This window comes from Vipera berus (genome assembly GCF_964194415.1).
Source record: "Vipera berus genome assembly, chromosome: 5".
Classification (NCBI taxonomy): domain Eukaryota; kingdom Metazoa; phylum Chordata; class Lepidosauria; order Squamata; family Viperidae; genus Vipera; species Vipera berus.
Genome location: NC_138207.1, coordinates 103,734,500 through 103,758,730, shown reverse-complemented (window position 1 = coordinate 103,758,730; position 24,231 = coordinate 103,734,500). Strand labels below are relative to the sequence as shown.

The window sequence follows — 24,231 nt, the reverse complement described above, 5'->3', positions numbered from 1 at the left end:
TTTCCCACATCTTATTCATGCTAACTACTGTGGGGCAGCCTAAGGTTATCCTGTGTTTGATTTCAGGAATAGAGCTGCCATTGTGGACAATGTTAAATCCCCAAAGGAAAAAAATAATAATGTTCCATTTGATTAGGCTGAGACAATTCTGCACCAGAGGTTCATAGCCTAACACTTTCAGGAGCATCACAGATGTGTCCAAAGTCTAATATTTTCCCCTCTTCCAAAGAGTTTGTTTGCTTTTCTACAATGGCACTTTGGAAATAAACCTTCGTTTGGTTATCCATAACAGACACTCGCAGAATGTTTATTATACACATTAGAAAACTGCCACATGACCTTAGTTTTTGATATAATCGCCATTCAAATTGAGGCGCTCGTCATAACGTCTTACAAGGTTTCAAATTCCTTAATCGTCGCTCAGCACCAAATCTGGGCTATGGGGAGGGGGGTGATCAGAAACAACCCAACGGAACTGCTTCAGAAGTTCTTGGGTGCGTCTAGCGGTGTGCAGACGAGCATTGTCGCAAACCAACACCACACTGGAAGTCAGCAGGCCCCGACACTTGTTATGGATAGCTTGTCTTGAGTTTTCACAATGTTTCACAGTAGACGTATGAAGTAATGGTCGAACCACGCTCCATGAACTTCATTAGCTGTTACTCCTTTGGCATCTTCAAATTTGGCGGGATTTTTTATGGCGCCACTTCCGGCGTGGGTGTTGCTTCACGATAATGCTCACCCGCACACTGCTAGACACCCCCAAGACCTTTTGAAGCAGTTCCGTTGGGATGTTTTTGATCAGCCCTACACACCCCATAGCCCAGATTTGGCGCCGAGCGACAATTTCAAACCTTGTAAGACGTTATGACAAGGGCCTCAATTGGAATGGCGATCACGTCAAAAAGTCATGCAAAGTGGTAGTTTTCTAATGTGTATAATAAAAGTTCTCCATCTGAGAGTGTCTGTCACTGATAACCAAACGGAGGCTTATTTCCCAAATTGCCCTCGTAATTTTGGCCAATCGCATCTGTGGGCACAAGACTAACACAGATCTTAAGCGTGGCATACCATTCTTTTGCAACTGCTCTTTGCAAGCTCTGATTCTCTCTCTCTCTCTCTCTTTCTCTCTTTGCTGGTAACCATACTGCAAACGAGAGAAAGCTCTGCTATTTTCTAACGCTTTCTGCCACTCCATAAGAGGGTAAAAGGAGCTTGGCATGTAGGTGGGCCAGGGAATTTATAGGAAACAAGTTAAGTCCATATTGCACGTCAAGCTTAGCTGCGTAATTCTTTCCGCTTTGCAGAGCCAAAATTGGAAGCTTTAACCTTCATCTTTGAAGACTTTGATCTTAAACGGGTTAAAAAAAAGGTCCACGTAAGACAGGGGTCTTCAAACTTGGCCCTTTTATAACTTGTGGACTTCAATTCCCAGAATTCCTCAGCCAGCATTCTGCATTATTCTATTCTGTGCTGTGCTGTGCTGTGCTGTGCTGTGCTATTTCTATTCTATTCTATTCTGTTCTGTTCTATTCTATTCATTCTCTATTCTATGCTACGCTATGCTATGCTATTCTTATTCTATTTTCTATTCTACTCTATTTATTGTCTGTTTTGTTCTGTTCTGTTCTATTATTCTATTAATATTGGGCATGCCACAAAATGTAAACTTACAAACACTGCCATCTATCGGTTGGCTATAGCTGTTGTTGTAGAAAATATAAAGAGTAAAATTGTTAAAAAGAAATTTATAGAAAATTTGGTATATAAAATCTCTTGCTTCTTGTTGCAGTTAAGCAGAGAGGCCCATGCGGACTCTTGGTTTGTTCTATAGGGCTCTACAGGGAATTTCTAACATTTTGCAATGGAAATTTGGGGTTAATTTGTGGTCCAGAGTCAACGATTACGTGTAGCTTGCCCAGGGTGTCTCTTGGGATGCTATTTTTAATTTCCCAGGGTAACCTACAGACAGCTTGGTGTTCTTAATGGTCTCCTATTTAAGTGTCTATGGAGATTCTCAGTCATCCAGGTCATAGTTATCCCAAAGGTTTTTTTTTTCCCCCAGGAGGCAACTGGACTTTCTTGTTTTTCTTTGATGACGTTTCCCTTCTCATCCAAGAAGCTTCTTCAGCTCTGGCTGGATGGTGGGGGAATGGAAGGATTTATGCTCCTTGCAGACAGCTGGTCGTTTGCTTCCTTTTAGAGGGTTGTTGAGGCCACCTGGAGGTTTACCTGTGTCTTCAGAATCACCTGAGTGGGGCAAATGGGTACAATACCAGTCTTTTCAGCAGTTCCAAGAAGGCTCCACACCCATTTGCCCCACTCAGGTGACTCTGAAGACACAGATAATACTCCAGGTGGCCTCAACAACCCTCTAAAAGGAGGCAAATGACCAGCTGTCTGCAAGGAGTATAAATCCTCCCATTTTTCCACCATTCAATCAGAGTTGAAGAAGCTTCTTGGATGAGAAGCAAAACGTCTTCAAGGAAAAACAAGAAAGTCCAGTTGCCTCTTGGTAAAAAAAAAGCACCTTTGGGACTCCTATTCAAGTCCTGACCATTTGGGAACCATGTTTAGTTTTGGGCCCCAAATCAGCTAGATACTGCCACCTACAGGTAGGAATGAACACTGCTACTCAGAATCTTCTGTGCTCATTTCAAGTGTGGGTTTTGCAAACACGTTCGGCAAGATAACAACTTACTCTTCGAGGTATAAGTAGTTGTTTTCTTGGGCAAGTCTCCTGGCGTGCAACTGAGAGTCTCTGACAGTAGAGCCGTAGGAAATGACCATGGCACCGTACTCACGACACGTCTTCACCCTGGTTGGCGGACTGCAAGCAGACATGATGACAAAGACCGGAATGTGGAGCTCCGAGGCGTGATACGCGACAGCCATGGAGAAGTTGCAGTCTGAGGCCACAATCACACCGTTTCTTTGCTGGTCCTGGAGAACGCGAACCCACAAACGTTCAGGACATTGGTTAGGAGCTGGATACAAGCTTTCCCAATCATGTGAATAGAATGACAGAGTTGGAAGGGACCTTGGAGGTCTTCTAGTCGAACCCCCTGCTCAAGCAATGCAATCCTAGACAATTTCTGACAAATGGTTGTCCAGTCTCTTCATAAAAACTTCCAGTGTTGGAGCATTCACAGCTTCTTGAGGCAAGTTGTTCCACTGGTTAATTTTTCTCACTGTCAGGAAATTCCTCCTTAGTTCCAGGTTGCTTCTCTCTTTGATTAGTTTCCATCCATTGCTTCTTGGCCTTCCTTCAGGTGCTTTGGAGAATAGCTTGAATCTAACCTTTTGGATCTAATCCAGGGGTCTTCAAACATGGCCCTTTTATGACTTGTGGACCTCGACTCCCACAGTTCCTCAGCCAGGCACGCTGGCTGAGGAATTCTGGGAGTTGAAGCCCACAAGTCATAAAAGGGCCAAGTCTGAAGACCCCTGGTCTAATCTGTTAAAACAATTCATCGGGGTCAGCTCAAGAAGGCAGCAAACAGACCTGGTTCACATTCAGGTATTCCTCCACTTAACAAGCATTCGTTTAGCAGCCATTTCAAGACATTGAAAATCTGACCCTTGGACTTAGGGCTGTTGCAGCATCCCCACAGTCATGTGATCAAAATGCTTGTCAACTTGCATGTATTTAGGATAGTTGCAATGTCTAGGGATGGATTGGATCACCATTTCTGACCTTTCCAGCTAGTTTCTGACAAGCAAAGTCAAAAAGGGGGAAGCCAAATTTGCTTAACAAACGTGTCAAGACAGGTCATAACATTTGGGTGCCCCTCACTTAGCAAAGGCCTCGCTTAGCGATGGAAATTCTAGTCCCTATTGTGGTCGAGGCAATGGTGGGATACGGCCGGTTCATACCGGTTCAGCATTACCGGGAACTAACTTTTTTCGTTGCCCAGGCCCAGAATGGACATCCACACAGAGAACTGGTTGTTCACCTATCTGAATCCCACCACTGGGTCGAGGGCTACCTGTATTAGCATTATAAAAGGGAAAATGCGGGGAGGAAAGTCAAAAGAAAAGAGATTGAGGTTGTCTCATCTTTTTTTAAAAAAACAAACACAAAAAACAATAATTAAATTCAGTGGGAAGGGGTGCTTCCAAATGGCAACACTGGGCAAGGTCAGACACAGGTCTCGACTTTTGCATTTCCACAAGTGTCATTTCACACTGAACTTATGAAAATCTTCTAATAAGGACAAGCTATCAATAATGAAGTCAGGTTTATTGTCAGCACTGTCTGGCTGATGCTAATTTACTGAGGTTTGGTTGCCTTCAAGAGCTAAGGACACTTTATAAAGCCTTGATGAGACCACACTTGGAATACGGCATGCAGTTTTGGTCACCACGATGTAAAAAAGATGTTAAGACTCTAGAAAGAGTGCAGAGAAGAGCAACAGGGATGATCAGGGGGATGGAGGCTAAAACATACGAAGAACGATTGCTGGAATTGGGTATATCTACTCTAGTTCAATGAAGAGAAGGACTAGGAGTTGGACCATGGCAATCTTCAATATCTCAGGGATTGCCCCAAAGAAGAGGGAGTCAAGCTATTCTCCAAAGCACCTGAAGGCAGGAAGAAGAAGCAACGGATGGAAACTATCGAAGGAGAGAAGCAACCTAGAACTAAGGAGAAACTTCCTAACAGTGAGGATAATTAACCAGTGGAACAACTTGCCATCAGAAATCATGGGTCCTCCATCACTGGAGGTTTTTAAGAAGAGACTGGACAGCCATTTATCTGAAATTGTCTAGAGTTACCTGCTTGAGCAGGGGGTTGGACTAGAAGACCTCCAAGGTCCCTTCTCACTATTCTGTTATTCTGGTTTGGGGTTCAGTAATAATACATAAGAAAGTATGTAAAACTACTCTTTAAGATGCTGTCCTCCATAGAGCTTATAAGTAGTCTGTTCTCTCTCTCTTTTTTTTTTACTGTTCCTGCTTCGTCATTCATATTACTTTCTGGGTTTCAGGTCTTCCAAGGTGAACGGTGCCTAGACAGCTTTCAGCTCCCCCTAAAAGGAACCACTGGGATTTTGTTCCATCCACCAGCTAAATGATTACAACACGGAGTTAATATTTCACTCAACGCAAAGGCTTTATAGAAACGTGCAAGGTCAAAAACATGAGCCCAGTGGCGGAGCGTCAGTTGATTTATGGAAAGCCAGCTTCGTATTCCAGTTTCACAGCAACACTTATTAGGGAAATTTTTTTTTTTTTGGGAGAACAATTTCTCTCCTTGGGAAAGGTGGCCAAGAGAACTTGGAAGCTGGTTATCTTTCAGACTAGGCTAGCTCACTTCTTGCAGTCCTTTCAAAATTTAGCAAAGCATTGGTCCGCTCTGACGCTCGCGTTTCGCTTTTCTGATTTTCCTACCTCTCTTAAGGACATCAGAAGGTAAAGGACGCCTCGCTCCTTCGCAGTTCCCGTATGCTGAAGAAGCTCTTTCTTTAGGTATATGTCCATTCCATATTGCTTTGAAAGCCTAGAATACTGGAAAACAAAGGGACATCGTTGCAAACATACAGACTTGCAAATTTATTCAATCCGTTTGCCAATATTGCTGTAAAAATCTTAGCATCCTGATTAATGAGGGATATTGGTCTATATGACCCTGGGCTTGATTTTAAAAAAAGGGAATGATTCATTAAGTAAATAATTATAATGAAACACTGGAGGATTTTATAAAAAAAACAGCGTTGGTGGAAGGCAAAGGGAATAAACCTACTCAAGAATATATCCTATTTTGGAGGGGACAAGGGCACAATTGAAATATATTGCATACTGTTAGTTGTTACATAAGAAATATAGGTAATAAAAATGGTCTCCAAGGGGGTGGGTGCACTGTAATATTTGTTATTTTTTTATACTGTTTTTTTATTTAAGCTTATATGTATTATGTTTGTATCATTTGCATTTGAATAAGATTAATGAAAAAAAGCAAACAAACAGACTTGCAATGTTTTATTCAGCCACCCTTACAATGGCACTGGAAAAAGGAATTTATGACCGTTTTTCAGACTTACGTCCCCAAGGGTCACGTGATCAACATTCAGATGCTTTGCAACTGACTTGTACTTATGCCTGTGGCAGCTTCCCAGCCTCCCAGACCCCTTTTACGACCTTCTGACAAGCAAAGTCAATGGGGACGCCAGATTCACTTTGCAGCTGTTTTATTAACTTAAGAACTGCAGTGATTCGCTTAGCAACGAAAGGTCGTAAACTGGAGCAAAACTCACAGTAAAGGAAGTCGCGTTGAAGTGTGGATTAATTTATTTCTGGTCTACACCCGTTTCGCTGCTAAATTCATGGTCTCCTGGCTTTTGCATGGATTTGTCTTGCTTTTAATGAAACACCGTGCACATTCTTTCTGAACGTCTTGTTTTTTGAGTTTATTTCCCATTAAGCTCCCTTCTGATTTGATTTGCCTTAATTAGTTGTTAGAACTGTACCCCAGCTTTCAGAGAAATGTCAGAACAATAGAGTGGTGACTATAATATCTGTGCGGATCCACAAAATAAAACTGAAGTCATTCCACTTAAGGCTGCAGACTGCAAAATCTCAGAGGACCTTCATCCTGAACGGCAGATGTGATTTGTCACTGAAAATTTCCCTCGATTGATCACCAATTTTTATTTGCTCTAAGCAATCGCACCAACGCTAGCAAGCACCGTTCAGAAGAGGCCACAGATTAACAAGCACAAACAAAGCCTTATGGGTGATAAAGAGATCTGCCATGGACAGATGTTCTATTCTAAGGGATCAATATCATGTTGTTGGTAGATTATTTATGATTTGGATGATAATGGGCTGGTTCTGGCTTATCTTGGCTTGCTTGCTTCCTGTGAGATTAGAATTGTTGATAGTTCTTTGATGGGAAAGATCATTCGGAAAACTTAGTTCTTCAGCTGTGATTGTTGAAATGACTTTGGGTTATTGAGTTGATAAGGCAATGGCTCGTGTTTATCAAGGTGGTGGTTGATTACTATGGGGAACATGTTACGCATTGAATGTCTATGGAATGTCTCCACAGACATTTAGCCTTGCACTTTGGGATGAATGCCCTTCAGATGGTGCAGGAATATGAACGGATTTCCAGAAAACATTGCAGATTACAAGAACAGGGCATACACAGCCTGCAGCCAAGAAGGATGCATGCACATTTGCACCACTCGGGTGACCCTGAGGACACGGATAAACCTCCAAGTGGTCCCAACAGACTCTCTAAAAGAAGGCAAATGACCAGCTGTCTGCAAGGAGTATAAATCCTTCCATTTCTCCACCATCCAGTCAGAGCTGAAGAAGCTTCTTGGATGAGAAGTGAAACATCTTCAAAAGAAAAACAAGAAAGTCCAGTTGCCTCATGGGGAAAAAAACATCTTTGGGACAGCTTCCTCACCCTATGTATTGAAAGGAATGTGTTTTGAGGCACCATGCTTGGGGTCTTCATTAGAAATAAGAGTCAGTCAACTGTCTCTTCAGCAGCTCGCCCAGTTGGATATGTCTCCCTTCTGGAAATGTTTTAGTTATTTCCACCCTACCACTGGTTGGTTGATGCCGGTATTATGCACGGTAGACTTTTATCTTTTAATTACGTTGCTCCCCATCTTAGAGGGATCTCTGATCGATGCAGCCAGCTGGGAATCTCTTATTTCTCGCAGACTATAAAAGATGGTGATTGAAATATACGGAAACTCAGTTTTCCAATTGAACCAACTCAAACGATGGAAACCGTGTCAATTTACGTCGTTTGTGTGATGGCCTCAACACATGAATGGCACAAATTGATTTAATGGGGCAGGGGGGGGGGAAATAATGGACAGCCTTTCCTACAGTCTGTTAAATGGCAGTTTTGTATTGAACTATACACTGGTCTTGCTTATGCCATAAGTGAAAAACTGCACAGCAACTAAACTTATTTTTAACTTGTTTCTTTCCGTTCCGTGAATAGCCTCCTGTAATTCATGAGAACAACTTTCAGGGGAAAAAAATGGAGGAACATGTAATACATTACAAATGTTTGCAAGATCATAGGTGTCTGGGGAGGAGGGGGGCAGACCCAGGCTTTGCAAATAAAGCTAAAACAGGGAGGTCCCTCTTAGATATCAGAATAACATAGTTGGAAGGGACCTTGGAGGTCTTCTAGTCCAACCCCCTGCTCAAGCTGGAGACCCTATAGCATTTCAGACAAGTGGCTGTCCAGTCTCTTCTTAAAAATTTCCGGTGTTGGAGCCCCCACAGCTTCTGGAGGCAGGTTGTTCCACTGGTTAGTTGTTCTAACTGTCAGGAAGTTTCTCCTTAATTCCAGGTTGCTTCTCTCCTTGATCAGTTTCCATCCGTTGCTTCTTGTCCTGCCTTTGGGCACTTTGGAGAATAGCTTGATTCCCTCTTCTTTGGGGCAGCCCCTGAGATATTGGAAGACTGCTATCATGTCATTCCTACTCCTTTTCACTAGATTAGAAATACCCAATTCCTGCAACCGTTCTTCATACGTTTTAGCCTCCAGTCCCCTGATCATCTTTGTTGCTCTTCTCTCCACTCTTTTCAGAGTCTCAACATCTTTTTTTATATCGTGGTGACCAAAATCTCTTTCAATATCTCTTTTAAAGGACCTTGTCTGGTGGCATCTGCAGGGTGGAAGAGGTATCACATGCACTGTGATTTCATTCCCCAGGGGCTGTGAATAACTGTGGCCCAGGTATCTTCAATACTCAGGAGCAAATCCAATCCACAGGGTGTACAACAAATTTTGCAATCCCAACGGTGGCTTGCAAGTTGTAGGTGCTTCATCACTCGAGGCTTTTAAGAAGAGATTGGACAGCCATTGGTGGCGCAGTGGTTAGAATGCAGTATTGCAGGCTATTTCTGCCGGCTGCCTGCAGTTTAGCAGCTCGATCCTGACCGACTCAAGGTTGACTCAGCCTTCCAACCTTCCGAGGTCGGTAAAATGAGGATCTGGATTGTTGGGAGGCAAGAATCTGACTCTGTAAACTGCTTAGAGAGGGCTGTAAAGGACTGTGAAGCAGCATATAAGTGCTAGAAGGAAGGAAGGAAGGAAGGACAGTGGTTAGAATGCTGTATTGCATGCTAACTCTCCCCATTGTGAGGAGTTCGATCCTGACTGGCTCAAGGTTCATTCAGCCTTCCATCCTTCCGAGGTCAGTAAAACGAGGACCCAGATTGTTGGGGGAAAATAGGCTGACTCTGTAAACCGCTTAGAGAGGGCTGTAAAGCACTGAGAAGTGATATATAAATCTAAGTGCTATTGCTATTGCAGGCTAACTCTGCCCACAGTCAAGAGTTCGATCCTGACTGGCTCAAGGTTGATTCAGCCTTCTATCTTTCCGAAGTCAGTAAAACAAGGACCCAGATTGTTGGGGGCAAATATGCTGATTCCGTAAACCTCTTAGAGAGGGTTGTAAAGGACTGTGAAGCGGTATATAAGTCTACGTGCTATTGCTAGTGTTATTTGTCTGGGAATGGTATAGGGCTAAAAGCCTTCCAAACTCTGTTATTCTGTAATTCTGATTTCTGGTTTGGCATTGAAAAACAACCAAGAACGATACCGTGCACGGGGTTTTCAGGACCCCGTACTGGATCTTGAGCGCCGCAGCGTTGATGTCTTGAATTTTTTTGCAGGCGGTATAAATCGGCTTGTTAATGGCCACCTCTGGGCAGGTGGCAGAATCATTCAGCTTTCCCTCCTCGTGGCTAATGATCTTCATTTCCCATGTCTTCACTCCCCCATTTAATTCCTCTTCCTCCCCGAAATCTTTCAGCCTTTCCGGGTGGATGGACGATCGCCTTTGCTCAGCGCGGTTGCTTCTTCTTTGCCGATCCTTATGCGAAGGAAAGGCAGAACTGGTGGATGCCGCTAGCTTTTCGGGTCTGCTTTCACCACTCCTAAAGGAAGAGGGAATGAAATGGGTTATGAACGATTCATCGCGTTGAACATCAACCGTGGGAGATATGTGGACATTATCTACTTAGGGCCTAGATCAGGGATAGGCAACCTTGGCTCTTTTATGACTGGTGGACTTCAGCTCCCAGAATTCCTGAGCCAGCATGAGGGAAATTTGGCCCCTTCATGACTTGTGGACTTCAACTCCCAGAATTCCTGAGCCAGCATGAGGGAAATTTGGCCCCTTCATGACTTGTGGACTTCAACTCCCAGAATTCCTGAGCCAGCATGGCTCAGCTTGGAAACCTCTCCCTTTCCCCTCAGCATGGCTGGCTCAGGAATTCTGGGAGTTGAAGTCCACCAGTCATAAAAGAGCCAAGGTTGCCTATCCCTGGCCTAGATTCTCCCTCATGTTCTTCCATTATTTCATTCATCACCATGCAGTCACATATATACATGCTGGAAGGGGATCAGTTAGGTGGCTGGACATTCTATGAGAAAATTATGTAAACCAGGTCCCCCAGCTGTAGAGATGGAAAGTCCTGGGGAAAAAAAACTGGATTTTTTCCCCACAAACTGTGGGGGGAAAAACACAGAAATAAAACCCCGTGTTTTTCCCCAATTTTTCTGGACCCCCCCCCCCAGGCATTTCATCTCTACTTAGCTATAAATCAGGGGTCTTCAAGCTTGGCTCTTTTACAACTTGTGGACTTCAGCTCCCAGAATTCCTCAGCCAGTGTGCCTGGCTGAGGAATTCTGGGAGTTGAAGTCCACAAATCATAAAAGGACCACATTTGAAGACTGTTGTATACACTGCTCACAATTGTCTATTGACGACTGAACTGTATTAATATTTTATATGGGTTCAGAATCCTGCATTCTTCAACAAAGGCTAATAGTGGGGTCCAGTGTGTGTTTTTTAAAAAAACATATTCAATGTTGCAAAATCACAATTCTAGTTATTTTCTACATGCTTTCTTTTAAAAAAAAAGTGATACAGAACATTTTTTTTAAAAAAAATATTTTATAGTTAACATTTTACAAAGACACATACAGTACATGCACACAAATACACACAGATGCATGTTTGCCTTCTTAATTTTAGTTGGTTTAATAAGACAAGTCATGGGATTTTTAAAAACCTACTTTTTTGCAAATAACATCTTTCCAGAGCTATGGACAGAAAAAGAGAAAAATCATTGATATGTTTACATGAAAAGAATTATGATATGTTGAATAAAAAGAATATTGTTATGTTTACGTGAAAAGAATAAACGAAGAAGAAGAAGAAAGCAAAACAAATGGCGGAAACAAAGCTGAATTAGCAGTCTTTCCGTGAGTATCGTTTCACTGCTGAGGAACCACTGCTTTGTTTGTTTATTCCTTACAATAAACAGGAAATGTTTTTAAAAAGCCAAGTACAATCCTTACACAGTATTTAATATTAAATATTTAAATCAAGCATAAATATTTAAATCAAGTGATTCCTCAATGTTTCATATCTGGTTTCTCCCCAAATCCTGATAAGTTTCTGGATTGGATAAAAGCTCCTATCTATACCAGTATCCTGGTGTCCTGGTTCCGAGAGATGAAACTCTGCAAAGAACTTCAAGGCATTGTTTACCTTAAAGAATCTTTATTTGAGTAGTATGGCATCGGCACGTACGCAGGCGAAACCAAAATCTGAGTTCCCCTCCCCTGAGCACATAGTATCAAAGCACAATTCCCTCCTCCAATTGACAGTCATAAATCACATTCCCCAATTAGTTTGAAGTGTGGGCTTCCCCTCCAGCTCTCCAGCCCGCCAATTCTTTATCATCTCTTATTTCAATAACCTTGGTTCTCACACTAGGTTCAGTACCGTTATGTCTAGCTAGACTCTCGTGCACGTTCCTTCCCCCGGCGTCATCTAACTCTTAACTCTTAAGAGTAAAATGTAAGAAGGAAAATGGTTGCATCTCCATCTGTTGTCAGTGCAAAAACATCCAACGTTAGCAGCAGCGTTGAGACCTGGATGTTGTATTGCTGAACGGCATTTGGCTGTTCTACACGTAATCAAATTGTAAAAGTTGGGTGCACATACTGTAAACATGCTCTGCTTAGATGGGATCTAGTATGTAATTTGGCATACGACATCTGTCATTATAATAGATGGATGAGTGATTAATTGCCTTTGAGGGGAAAAATATATGCTATTATCTACCTTTTGTTTCTATAATCAAATAATGGTAAAAGCCATTGTTTTGTTTTTTTAAAAAAATGTCATTAATTTGATGATGAAGAAACCCTAGGGCAATTAATAAATTATTTCTTTATCTTATCTTACTACTTTTGCTAATGCTTTTCAGAGCTTCTCTGGCTTTAAGCAAAGCGTACTTTTTTTTCCTAGGTCAGTTCCTTTTACTGCTTTCAGTCTTGATATTTTACAAATATTTATCTCTCTTAATCTATGCAATTAGGTCATAATTATTCCTATTTTTGTATAAGCTGTTATGGGAATGTAATGCTTGCGGCTGTTTAAAAATTATTTTCTGAATTACTGACTCTGTGGTTATGTTTTAAAGTGTGGTATTATTTTACAATCTTATCAAAACTTGCTTTGCTAGATGCTAGGAGGTATCAATGCTTTTTATAATGTGAGGAGAAATTAGAATTAGTCAGTCTGCAAGTTGTCAACAAGCTCCCCTTGCTGAGTATAACTTATTTATGATTTCTATTATAGAAACATGAACAGGATCGGCTCCTACAACTTTGGTGCTATCATACAATTAGCTTTGAAATCAGTCCATAATCAGCTGTCCAAATAAGCCACATCTTACGAGGTTTATACAGAACACAAAGGAATTCAGATAAAACATATTAGCCCATAAAATGGCTTCTTGATTTCACTTCACATTCGCAGCAAGAAGTTAGAACATAAAAACCATAGAAACTCAAGACAGTCCAGTTGCCTCCTGAGAAAAAAAGCACCTTTGGGGCATAGAAACTAAGAGGAAAATGACAAAATAATAACAATAATAATCTACAGTGTAAAACAAACAACAAATCTAATTACTGGGAAAGTGCAATGTACCTAGCAACGTCGAAAGAAAGAAAGAAAGAAAGAAAGAAAGAAAGAAAGAAAGAAAGAAAGAAAGAAAGAAAGAAAGAAAGAAAGAAAGAGGAAGGAAAGAAAGAAAGAAAGAAAGGAAAGATAGAAAGAAAGAGAAAGAAAGAAAGAAAAGAAAGAAAAGAAAGAAAAGAAAGAAAAGAAAGAAAAGAAAGAAAGGAAAGAAAGAAAGAAAGAAAAAGATCGAAAGAAAGAAAGAAAAAGAAAAAGAGAGAAAGAAAGAGAAAAATAAAGAAAGAAAAACAACGTAAGAAAGAGAAAGAAAGAAAGGAGAAAGAAAAAGGAGATAGAGAAAAAAGAAAAGAAAAAGAGAGAAAGGGGGAGGGAGGGAGGATGAAAATGAGGGAGAGAGTGGGAGAGAAATAAATAAAAGAAAAAATGCTAAAGAGAAATAAGAGAAAAAAGAGAGAAAGAAAAAAGAAATAAGAGAGAAAGAGAAAGAAAGAAAAGAGAAAGAAAGAAAGAAAGAAAAAGAGAGAAAAAGAAAGAAAAGAGATAAAAACGAGCAAGGAAGGAAGGGAGCTTTTATCCATTCTTCGCAATATTCATGCTAGCTACAATTTCGCCGAAATGAGAGGAGAAAGAGACAGTCCGTCATAGTGTCGTGATTACCTATAAAGTAAAGCAAGGAAACAAATGAAGAGGCGAACTAGCGCTCCAACGACTGCATTATAAGGAGGCAGGCGGGGGCCACGGGAGGCAAGGGCCACGGATTTGGCCGCAGGTACAAGCGTGGGACTGTCCATAACTTTTAAAAGGTGGGGAGAGAGAGAGAGAGAAAAAAAAAAAGCAACAGGCTACGTTCTACACATCACAGGGCAACAGAGTCCAACCTTTGCCAGAACGGATCGTATTCTTGTTCTTCTTCGCTCTCTTCCTTGGATAATCCATTTTTTAAACCCGTGGAATAGAAAAGCTGGGCAGCAAAATTCATGGCGACCTCTCGGCTATCCCTGAAACGGGAAGATTCCCCGGCGAGGAATTTTTTTAAAAAAGGAAGAAGAAAACTTGGATCTTCAGAAGACGGCCAGGTGGGTTGCAAGAGACCCACAGATTGTGTGGGTCCAGAGTCCGGCTACACACACTGTCCTCTGACGTGACAGGGGACTGAAGAAACGGCTTTGAAGATTGACGGCTGCTATATAAAGAGATTATTTCACAGAGAGCAACCTGTCCTTGTCAATTTGAGTCAGGGCCTGAGTGACGCTTAGTTCAGTCCGGCTGACAATTTGCGGGTGTTAAACTCTTTGCAGCTTCTCTGTCTTGGAGGGGGGGGGGCAAATCGATGCTGAAACGGAACCCCAAAATCACAGCAAAACAGGAAGACGGATTCAGGTTCTGGAGTCCAGTATCTCAGGCTATCCTCCAAAGCACCTAAAGGCAGGAGAAGAAGCAACGGATGGAAACCAATCAAGGAGAGAAGCAACCTGGAACTAAGGAGGAATTTCCTGACAGTTAGAACAATTAACCAGTGGAACAACCTGCCTCCAGAAGCTGTGAATGCTCCAACGTTGGAGGTTTTCAAGAAGAAACTGGACAACCATTTATCTGAAATAGTATAGGGTTTCCTGCCTGAGCAGGGAGTTGGACTAGAAGACCTCCAAGGTCTCATCTCTTCTCTTCTCTTCTCTTCTCTTCTCTTCTCTTCTCTTCTCTTCTCTTCTCTTCTCTTCTCTTCTCTTCTCTTCTCTTCTCTTCCCTTCCCTTCCCTTCCCTTCCCTTCCCTTCCCTTCCCTTCCCTTCCCTTCCATTCCATTCCATTCCATTCCATTCCATTCCATTCTATTCTGCACTCTACTCTACTCTACTCTACTCTACTCTACTCTACTCTACTCTACTCTACTCTACTCTATTCTATTCTATTCTGCATTCTACTCTACTCTACTCTATATTGTATTCTATTCTATTCTATTCTGCATTCTATTCTATTCTATTCTGCATTCTATTCTATTCTATTCTATTCTATTCTATTCTATTCTATTCTATTCTATTCTATTCTATTCTGCATTCTATTCTATTCTATTCTATTCTATTCTATTCTATTCTATTCTATTCTATTCTATTCTATTCTATTCTATTCTATTCTATTCTGCATTCTATTCTATTCTATTCTATTCTGCATTCTATTCTATTCTATTCTATTCTATTCTATTCTATTCTATTCTATTCTATTCTATTCTATTCTATTCTATTCTATTCTATTCTATTCTATTCTATTCCAATTCTAGCTCTGGTAAACCCTAAAGAAGACCAAGGCGAAGACAACCTCAATCAACATGCTTTCATGAAGAGATGATCCACCAACCCAAACTAAGAGCCAAAGAGCATTGCAATTCTTTGGCTCCAGGCTCCAGTATTTCTTGGCCCCATCCTGCCAAGAATGGAGGATTTGACTGCATGCCAGGTGCGAATAGCGCTTGGGTGTGTGTGCGAGCAGGAAAAACTGTGTAGGGCAGGGTTGGGAAGAAAATATAAAAGAATGAACGAAGCTTGAAAGGAAACCATCTTCACAGCAATGTTAGCTGAAAGCCTTTTTTGTCTGAAAGCAGCTTCAATTTTGGAAAGGAATCGATGCACGCAGAGGCTTTGAAGACTTGAATTTCTATCAGTGTTTAAGATAAGTAGCTTGTAATTAAGACTGCCATATCTAGGATGTAAATAACCAGATTACTACTAAATGACAGCAAAGGTGGTTCATTCTCTCTCTCTCTCTCTCTCTCTCTCTCTCTCTCTCTCTCTCTCTCTCTCTCTCTCTCTCTCTCTCTCTCCTCTCTTATCTCTTTTTTTCTTTCTCTTCTCTTTCTCTCTTTCTTTCTCTTTCTCTTCTCTCATTTTCTCTCTTTCTCTTTCTTTCTCTCTCTCTCTGCTCTCTTTATCTCTTTCTCTTTTTCTTTCTCTTCTCTTTCTCTTCTCTCATTTTTTCTCTCTCTCTCTTTCTTTCTCTCTGTTTCTCTTCTCTCTCTCTCTCCTGCCCACTTCCAGTCATCTAAAAAATAGCATTATAATGAGCTCTTCTTTCACGTCCAAATTCAATTATCTGGGATTTCTAGAAAAGAATAAATGAGACTGCCTGTTCAGGTAGAATAGAATTACTGCTAAGCTTGTAAGCCGCCCTGAGTCTTCGGAGAAGGGCGGGATATAAATGGAATTAAAATAAAATAAAATAAATAAATAAATTTTCAATTATTCCATAATAATCATAATAATAACCACAAATAGCAACTCCGCCCTCTAGTTGATCTCCACTTCTCCATTCATGGAGTCTTCATGCACTTGGCAATTATTTGTTTGGTTTTTTTTGTTGTTGTTTGTCTTTTGGGATTTCCACCCCCACCCCCCACCCCAACTGCCCAGTGTAGATGATGGTCTCCAATCAAGGACTAACCGGGGCCAACCCTGCTTAGCTTTTTTGCGAACAGGTCAGGCCAGCTAAATACTGCCCCCTGCTGGGACAGCCCACAAAGCAGTATCCTGTGTAATTCTTGCTTCTGAAGACTTTAAGAAGTATGGACTTCAACTCCCAGAATCCCCCAGTCTGCAAGGAATCTTATTATGTAACTCCTGAATTCTTCTTTGAAGGGGTACAAGTCTAACCGAGGTCCATCAAGTTCAGTAAAAGTACTGGGGTCCAATCCTTCTTCTTTCCCTTCTTTGTAAAAAAAAACAAAAACAAACAGATGTTGAGACTCTGGAAAGAGTGCAGAAAAGCGCAACAAAGAGGATTAGAGGGCTGGAGGTTAAAACATAGGAAGAATCAGGGCGGAGATACAGATATTTGCCACTACTGCACATATGAAGAATTGTTTGCAGGAGTTGGGTGTATCTAGGCTAGCAAAAAGAAAGACTTGGGGTGACACGATAGCAGTGTTCCAATATTTGAGGGGCTGCAATAAAGAAGAGGGGAGGTCAACCTATTCTGCAAAGCACTGAAGGCAGGTCAAGAAGCAACGGATGGAAACTAATCAAGGAGAGAAGCAAACCTAGAACTAAGGGCAAACTTCCTGACAGGGAGAACAAAAGTTGCCTTCAGAAGTTGTGGGTGCTCCATCACTGGAAGCTTTTTAGAAGAGAATGGACAGTCATTTATTTGGAATGGTATAGAGTCTCCTACTTTAGCAGGAGGTTGGATTAGTCATCAGAAGGCCCTTCCAACTCCGTTATTCTGTTCCGTTCTTTCAGATGTCATTCAGCTTCTCTTCTTTTCAAACAAATAGCAATAGCAAATGACACCCATCATCCCCAGCCAGCACCTCCTTGTTCTTCACACCTGAAAACTAGGAAAGGCTTTAGGGATGCAAAAGGAAAGAAGAAATACCTAAAAGCAAGAGACTTGGTAAATAACATCATCATCATCATCATCATCATCATCATCATCATCATCATCATCATCATCATAATTTGGAAGGGATCTTTGAGGTCTTCTAGTCCAACCCCCTGCTCAGGCAGGAAACCCTATACCATTTTGGATAAATGGCTGTCCAATCTCTTCTTTCAAATTTCCAGTGTTGGAGCATTCACCACTTCTGGAAGCAAGTCGTTCCAGTGATTAATTGTTCTAATTGTCAGAAAATTTCTCCTTAGTTCTAGGTTGGATCTCTCTTTAATGAATAGAATAGAATAGAATAGAATAGAATAGAATAGAATAGAAGATTGAAGAATAGAATAGAATAGAATAGAATAGAATAGAATAGAATAGAATAGAATAGAATAGAATAGAATAGAATAGAATAGAATAGAATAGAATAGAATAGAATAGAATAGAATAGAATAGAATAATAGAATAGAATAGAAGAGTTTGAAGGGACCTTGGGGGTCTTCTAATCCAACCCCCTGCTCAGGCAGGAAACTCTATACCATTTCAGACAGATGGCAGTCCAGTCTCTTCTTGAAAGCTTCCAGGGATGAAGATCCCACAACTTTCTGTGACAGCTCCCCCAAGACAGTTGTCAAATCCCTCCCTATTCCTTCTTTCAATAGACTTGAACATACCTAGTTCCCTCAACCGTTCATGGTTGAGAACATTTGTTTGGATGGTCGGAGGACATTTCAGTTCAATGATGAGAAAAGGCTTTCTCCACGGTGAACTGTACTCCTAACCATCCAAACGAACCAAAATTTGGGGGGGGGGGGTAGCTTTCTGAGAATCTGTGGCACATTAAAAGAGAGCGCAGGATTATATACCAGCTGCAAAAAAATCCGTACTTCTGATGTGTAGTTAGAACTTCTCGAAATTGCTCCAAGTCCAGGAAAGAAGGAATGAAGCAAGCCACCCAAAAGAGCAGAGACCAAGGATCAGAGACCAAACTAGTGTGAGAAGCAGTTTAGTAGATATTATTAGGCAAAATCTCTCTGGCTCAACCCAAGGCTACTTCAGATCTCACTTTTTCTAGAGATAATGCAAACGCGGAGACTTTCCCAGGACATGAAGGCCCCTAGACAGCGTGATTTTAGATAAGACCTTGGCCAAAATTTAACTATGGTGATAGCGATTACCTTGTGAAGAGTAGCCATCCTTGGTTTAAAATTAACTGTGCCTAGGGTCAGAACTCTTTAGCGTCTTAAGACGGGATAAACTGGAAAAGGAGCTATTATTATCCTGACTCTTCGTTCCTTCCACGGCTTCGAAGAAAGCCGCTTATTTCGGTTCCAGACACAGCTTTTGCAAGTCCTGAAAAGGGAGTCTTCGCCCAGAATTACTAGCATATTATTTAAGCTTCCGTCTTAGATTTGGAGCAAAATTGAGACGAAATAGCCTTACCATTCAATGGAACAGCGTTAAATAAAATCCATGGTCTTTTTTTTCTTCCCTGGCATATGCTCGGCTTTCTTTCCCCTTACTCTGACCTTCTAATCTTTTTCAATCCTCTCCAATCCTCTTCAATATTAAAGAATTAATATGGAACGTTCCCGCTGCCCTTTTCCTTTTGCAGCCATTCAGCCTCTTCTGCTGATTGCAGGAATTGGGGATGTCTAATTGTGAACAGAAGGATTAGGGTGGCGTGATAGCAGTGCTCTCCAATATCTCAGGGGTTGCCCCAAAGAAGAGGGAGTCAAGCTCATCTCCGAAGCACCCGAGGGCAGGAGAAGAAAAAATGGATGGAAACTAATCAAGGAGAGAAGCAACCTAGAACTAAGGAGAAATTCCATGACAGTTAGAACAATTAATCAGTGGAACAGAAGTTGCCTTCAGACGTTGTGGGTGCTTCATCACTGGAGGTTTTTAAGAAGAGACTGGACTGCCATCTATCAGAAATGGTGTAGGGTCTCCCACTTGAGCAGAGGGTTGGACTAGACGACCTTCAAGGTCCCTTCCAGCTCTATTCTGATTACCTCTTCTCCAAAGCACCTGAAGGCAGGACGAGAAGCAACGAACAAGAAGACAACCAAGCTAAAACTAAACTTGCTAAAAATTGTTCTTTAGCAAGAACAATTAATCAGTGGGATGGCTTGCCTTCAGAAGCTGTAGGTCCTCCGTCACTGGAGGTTTTCAAGAAGAGATTAGACAGCCATTTGTCCCAAATGGTCTCCTGTTGGAGCAGGGGGCTGGACTAGAAGACCTCGAAGGTCCCTTCCAACCTTGTGAAGAGAAGAGAAGAGTTGGAAGGGACCTTAGCGGTCTTCTAGTCCAACCCCCCTGCTCAGGCAGGAAACCCTACACCATTTCAGACAAATGGCTGTCCAGTCTCTTCTTAAAAATGTCCAGTGTTGGAGCATTCACCGCTGCTGGAGGCAGGTTGTTTTGGAAGCAATTCTGTTATAATGCTGACTGCCGTCTGAAGACCGTGTTGAAATTTTGATTGAGGTACCTGGTGCCAGTTTCCTTCTTCTCTTCTCTGCAGCCCATGCCAAATTCGTTTGGCTCCCACCAAAGTGGAAGGGTTGTGTTGTTTCACACCCTTCCCACGTTCCCAGATGGGTAGGAAATGCTGGTGGTGGGTTTATTGAGCCCTTTTCCTAATATGGTGAAAATATGAGAGACTCGTTGTGTTTCTGGACCCAACCCTGAAGCCAGAGGGAAACCAGGCATGCCTTAAAATAATATTCATTCCTAGCCAACTCTAACGCCATCCAAAAAGATATCAGCAACATTTTTTTTAGCAAATTCCAAACCGTGGATTTCTGTGTTTTGGCTTTCATTTCTGCAGGTAGTAATCCTTGGCTTACAACAACGGCTGGGACTGGTGCTTTTGTTGTTAAGCAATGCGGTCGGTCGTTAATGAGTCACACCTGATTTGACAAGCTTTTGGTGCCTTAATCAGGAATCGTCATTTATTCATTGTGAGATGAATCTGGCTTCTCGCACGGACTGGGAAGATTGCAAATGGGGGGGGGGGTCACGTGACCCCAGGATGCTGCAACCATCATCAATATATCCCAGTTGCCAAGCAACCGAATTTTGATCAGTGATTGTGGAGAAGTGTGAAAACTGGATCTCGGATGATTTTTTTCTTTCTTTTCATGTCTCGTAATGTTGCAACTTATGAACAAATGGTCACATGTTGTCTTGCAAAAAATTGTGCCTTTAACCCAGTTGTAGCACGGAACCCACATTCCAGTGTCTTAACGTCGCCGCTTTCTAAAAGGGACTCCAGACAAGAAGACCTGCAAGGTCCCTTCCAGCTCTTATTATTCTGCATTCTACAGATAGCTCTCATTCCTGTAGAGCAGACATGTCAAACACAAGGCCCGGGGGCCGGATCCGGCCCGCGAAGTGGTTTCATGCGGCCCGCGAAGCCATCCTGGAAACAGTGAGGGAACGGCCCCCACTGCCTTGGCCCTGGCCCAGAGACCCTCCTCCTGCCAGAGACCCTCAGATCCGTCCCACTCCTGCCCAGGTCTCCCCATAGGCACCCTTGATGCCAACGATGTAGAGCTGGCCACGCCCACCCAGTAAGCCGTACACACTCCAGCCACGCCCACCCAGTACGCCACGCCCACCCAGTAGGCCATACCCACCCGGCCCCCTGAGGGCAACCGCAATGCTGATGCGGCCCTCAATGAAATTGAGTTTGACACCCCTGCTGTAGAGTCTATTGGCCGTCTACTTATGAAAGAATTTATCATAATCACGTTTTCTCCTCTAGTAAACAAAGTTCCTGGAAGATCCAGCAGGCCAAGGCCTGAATGATTTCATGATGCAAATGGGAGTGAAACATTTATACATTCTCATCAACCCAAGTTGGAAAGGACATCCTCGTCTGACCCAACCTAACATGGATTATCCCTAAACAAATCCTAGGTACATCCACCCTGGTTCTGATGCCTTGAACAGCTTTCTAAAATCCCCACAAATCAGCTCCATCTAGGTTTCTCAAACCCATTCCTAGAGAATTTAGGTGGAATTGGATGTGGATGGAAGCTCTCATCTGGATCCTGAAGCACCCCTGAAAGTTTAGTTGAGTAGCAAACAGAATGGAAAAAAAAAGAAAAAACACCCCAAAGGGATATTTTGTCAATCCAGTGTGTTTCCTCACATGCTTTCTAATGGTCTTTCCCACTGCTGTGTGGAAGTGCTTTAAGGTAAAGGTAAAAGTCCCCCCCCCGCACATGCGTGCTAGTCGTTTCCGACTCTAGGGGCCGGTGCTCATCTCCGTTTCAAAGCCGAAGAGCCAGCGCTTGTCCGAGGACGTCTCCGTGGTCATGTGGCCGGCATGACTAGACGCTAAAGGCGCACGGAACGCTGTTGCCTTCCCACTGTGGTGGTCCCTATTTTTCTACTTGCATTTTTACGTGCTTTCGAACTGCTAGGTTGGCAGAAGCTGGGACGAGTAACAGGCGCTCACTCTGTTACGCGGCACTCGGGATTCGACCCGCCAAACTGCCGAACTTCTGATCGACAAGCTCAGCATCCTAACCCACTGAGCCACCGCTTTAATGGACAGAATACGACACAAGCTTGGATTATCTCCATTCTCCGTCTGTCTTTACTGTTTTAGTTCCCAGTCAACTTGATTTCCCTGTAAAGCGACCAGGTGACAAAGTTTGGCAGATTTTACACACTGAGTTTGTCCAATGTTGGGGAAAAAAGGGACAGTTTTACAGCTAAGGACAACTTCAACTTATCTTACTCATGCACTTAACAGGATAACAGAGTTGGAAGGGACCTTGGAGGTCTTCTAGTCCAGCCCCCTGCTCAAGCAGGAAACCCTACATCATTTCAGACAAATGGCTGTCCAGCCTCTTCTTAAAAACCTCCAGTGATGGAGCATTCACAGCTTCTGGAGGCAAGTCATGCCACTGGTGAATTCGTTCCACTGGAGGTAAGCTGTTCCTGTGATTAATTGTTCTCACAGACAGGAAATTTCTCCTTATTTCTAAGTTGCTTCTCCCCTTGATGAGTTTCCATCCGTTGCTTCTTGTCCTGCCTTCAGGGGCTTTGGAGAACAGCTTGACTCCCTCTTCTTTGGGGCAGCCCCTCAAATATTGAAACACTGCCATCTTGTCACCTCTAGTCCTTCTTTTCACTAGACTAGGGGACGCTACAACAGTCATAAGTGTGAAAAACAGTCACAAGAGTTTTATGAGAGCACTCGTAACTTTGAACGGTCGCTAAGTGAACTGTTGTAAATTGAGGACTACCTACAGCTATTTGTTTTGTCCACTGACACTTTTTGCAATCTCTAAAAAAAGCCAATAGCACTTATATTCTGCTTCGTTGCTTTTCACAGCCTAAGCGATTTATCAACTGATAGCCATTCTGTCACCAGGCTAAATTTTAGCCAGGCTGAAAACTGAGGCAGGGAATGGAATACAACAGAAAAGCTAAATAAACCCTTGCTGTTATCAACAGAAGATTTCTATGGAGATTCTCAGTCTGTCCAGGTCCTGGTTTTTTTTTAATTTTTTATTTTAATTCCATTTATATCCCGCCCTTCTCCGAAGACTCAGGGCGGCTTACAAGCTTAGCAGTAGCCTTCATTCTATGCATATGCCTGCTTATTAGGGCTTTCACACACACCCCAAGCGGCATTATTACAAAGTCAGCTTAATTGCCCCCAACCATCTGGGTCCTCATTTTACCTACCTCGGAAGGATGGAAGGCTGAGTCAACCTTGAGCCTGGTGGGACTCGAACCTGCACTAATTGCAGGCAGCTGGTGTTACTTAAGGAGGCATTAGCCCACTGCTCCACCAAGGCTTTGTCCCAAAGACGCAACTGGACTTTTGTGTTTTTCTCGGAAGACGTTTCGCTTCTCCTCCAAGAAGCTTCTTCAGCTGAATCAGAGTTTCGAAGGAACCTCTCCTGAGAAAGCACCTTTGGGACAACCGTGACCCTGGATGACTGAGAATCTCCACAGAAACATTATTTTTTTTTGTATTTTTCTTTGAAGATGTTTCGCTTCTCTTCCCCTGAATCAGAGCTGAAGAAGCTTCTTGGGTAAGAAGTGAAATGTCTTCAGAGAAAAACTAGAAAGTCTAGTGTCCTCTTTAATAATAATAATAAGTTGGAAGAGACCTTGGAGGTCATCTAGTCCAACCCCCTGCTAAGGCAGGAAACCCTCTACCATTTCAGACAAATGGCTGTCCAGTCTCTTCTTAAAAACTTCCAGTGTTGGAGCATTCACCACTTCTGGAGGCAGGTTGTTCCACTGGTTAATTGTTCTGTCAGGAAGTTTCTCCTTAGTTCTAGGTTGCTTCTCTCCTTGACTAGTTTCCATCCGTTGCTTCTTCTCCTGCCTTTGGGCGCTTTGGAGAATAGCCTGACTCCCTCTTCTTTGTGACAGCCCCTGAGATACTGGAAGGCTGCTATCACATCACCCCTCACCCTTCTCTTTGTTAAACTACACATACCCAATTCCAGCAACCGTTCCCTGTATGTTTAGCCTCCAGTCCCCTGATCATCTTTGTTGCTCTTCTCTGTACTCTTTCTAGAGTCTCGACATCTTTTTTACATCGTGGTGACCAAAACTGGGTGCAGTATTCCAGGTGTGGCCTTACCAAGGCATTGTAAAGTGGTATTAGTACTTCACTTGATCTTGATTCTGTTCCTCTGTTAATGCAGCCTAGCACTGTGTTGGCTTTTTTGGCAGCTGCAGCACACTGCTGTCTCATATTGAAGTGATTGTCCACTAGGACTCCGAGATCTTGAAGAAGCGCAGAAGGTTTTCCCCAAAGTCTAGCTCGGGGGGCCTTCAAACTTGGGCCCTTTTATGACTTGTGGACTTCAACTCCCAGAATTCCTCAGCCAGGCGCCTGGCTGAGGA

The 24,231-nt window shown here is 42.5% G+C and overlaps 1 protein-coding gene across 2 annotated transcripts in view; it reads right to left on the bottom strand.

Moving 5' to 3' along the window:
* Window positions 1–14,330, bottom strand: part of LOC308669172 (L-threonine ammonia-lyase-like) — a 32,534-nt gene extending 18,204 nt beyond the window's left edge. The window contains exons 1-5 of one of the 2 annotated variants that reach the window (XM_081329739.1): window positions 13,641–14,330; window positions 11,066–11,092; window positions 9,585–9,921; window positions 5,395–5,511; window positions 2,702–2,943 (exon numbers count right to left, since the gene is read on the bottom strand). In XM_081329739.1, coding sequence (XP_081185865.1) covers window positions 2,702–2,943; window positions 5,395–5,511; window positions 9,585–9,921; window positions 11,066–11,092; window positions 13,641–13,774 — 857 coding nt within the window. In that variant the 5' untranslated portion in view covers window positions 13,775–14,330. The remainder of the gene's footprint in view (window positions 1–2,701; window positions 2,944–5,394; window positions 5,512–9,584; window positions 9,922–11,065; window positions 11,093–13,640) is intronic. The other variant, XM_081329740.1, reaches the window with a different exon arrangement.
* Window positions 14,331–24,231: the final 9,901 nt, after the last annotated feature.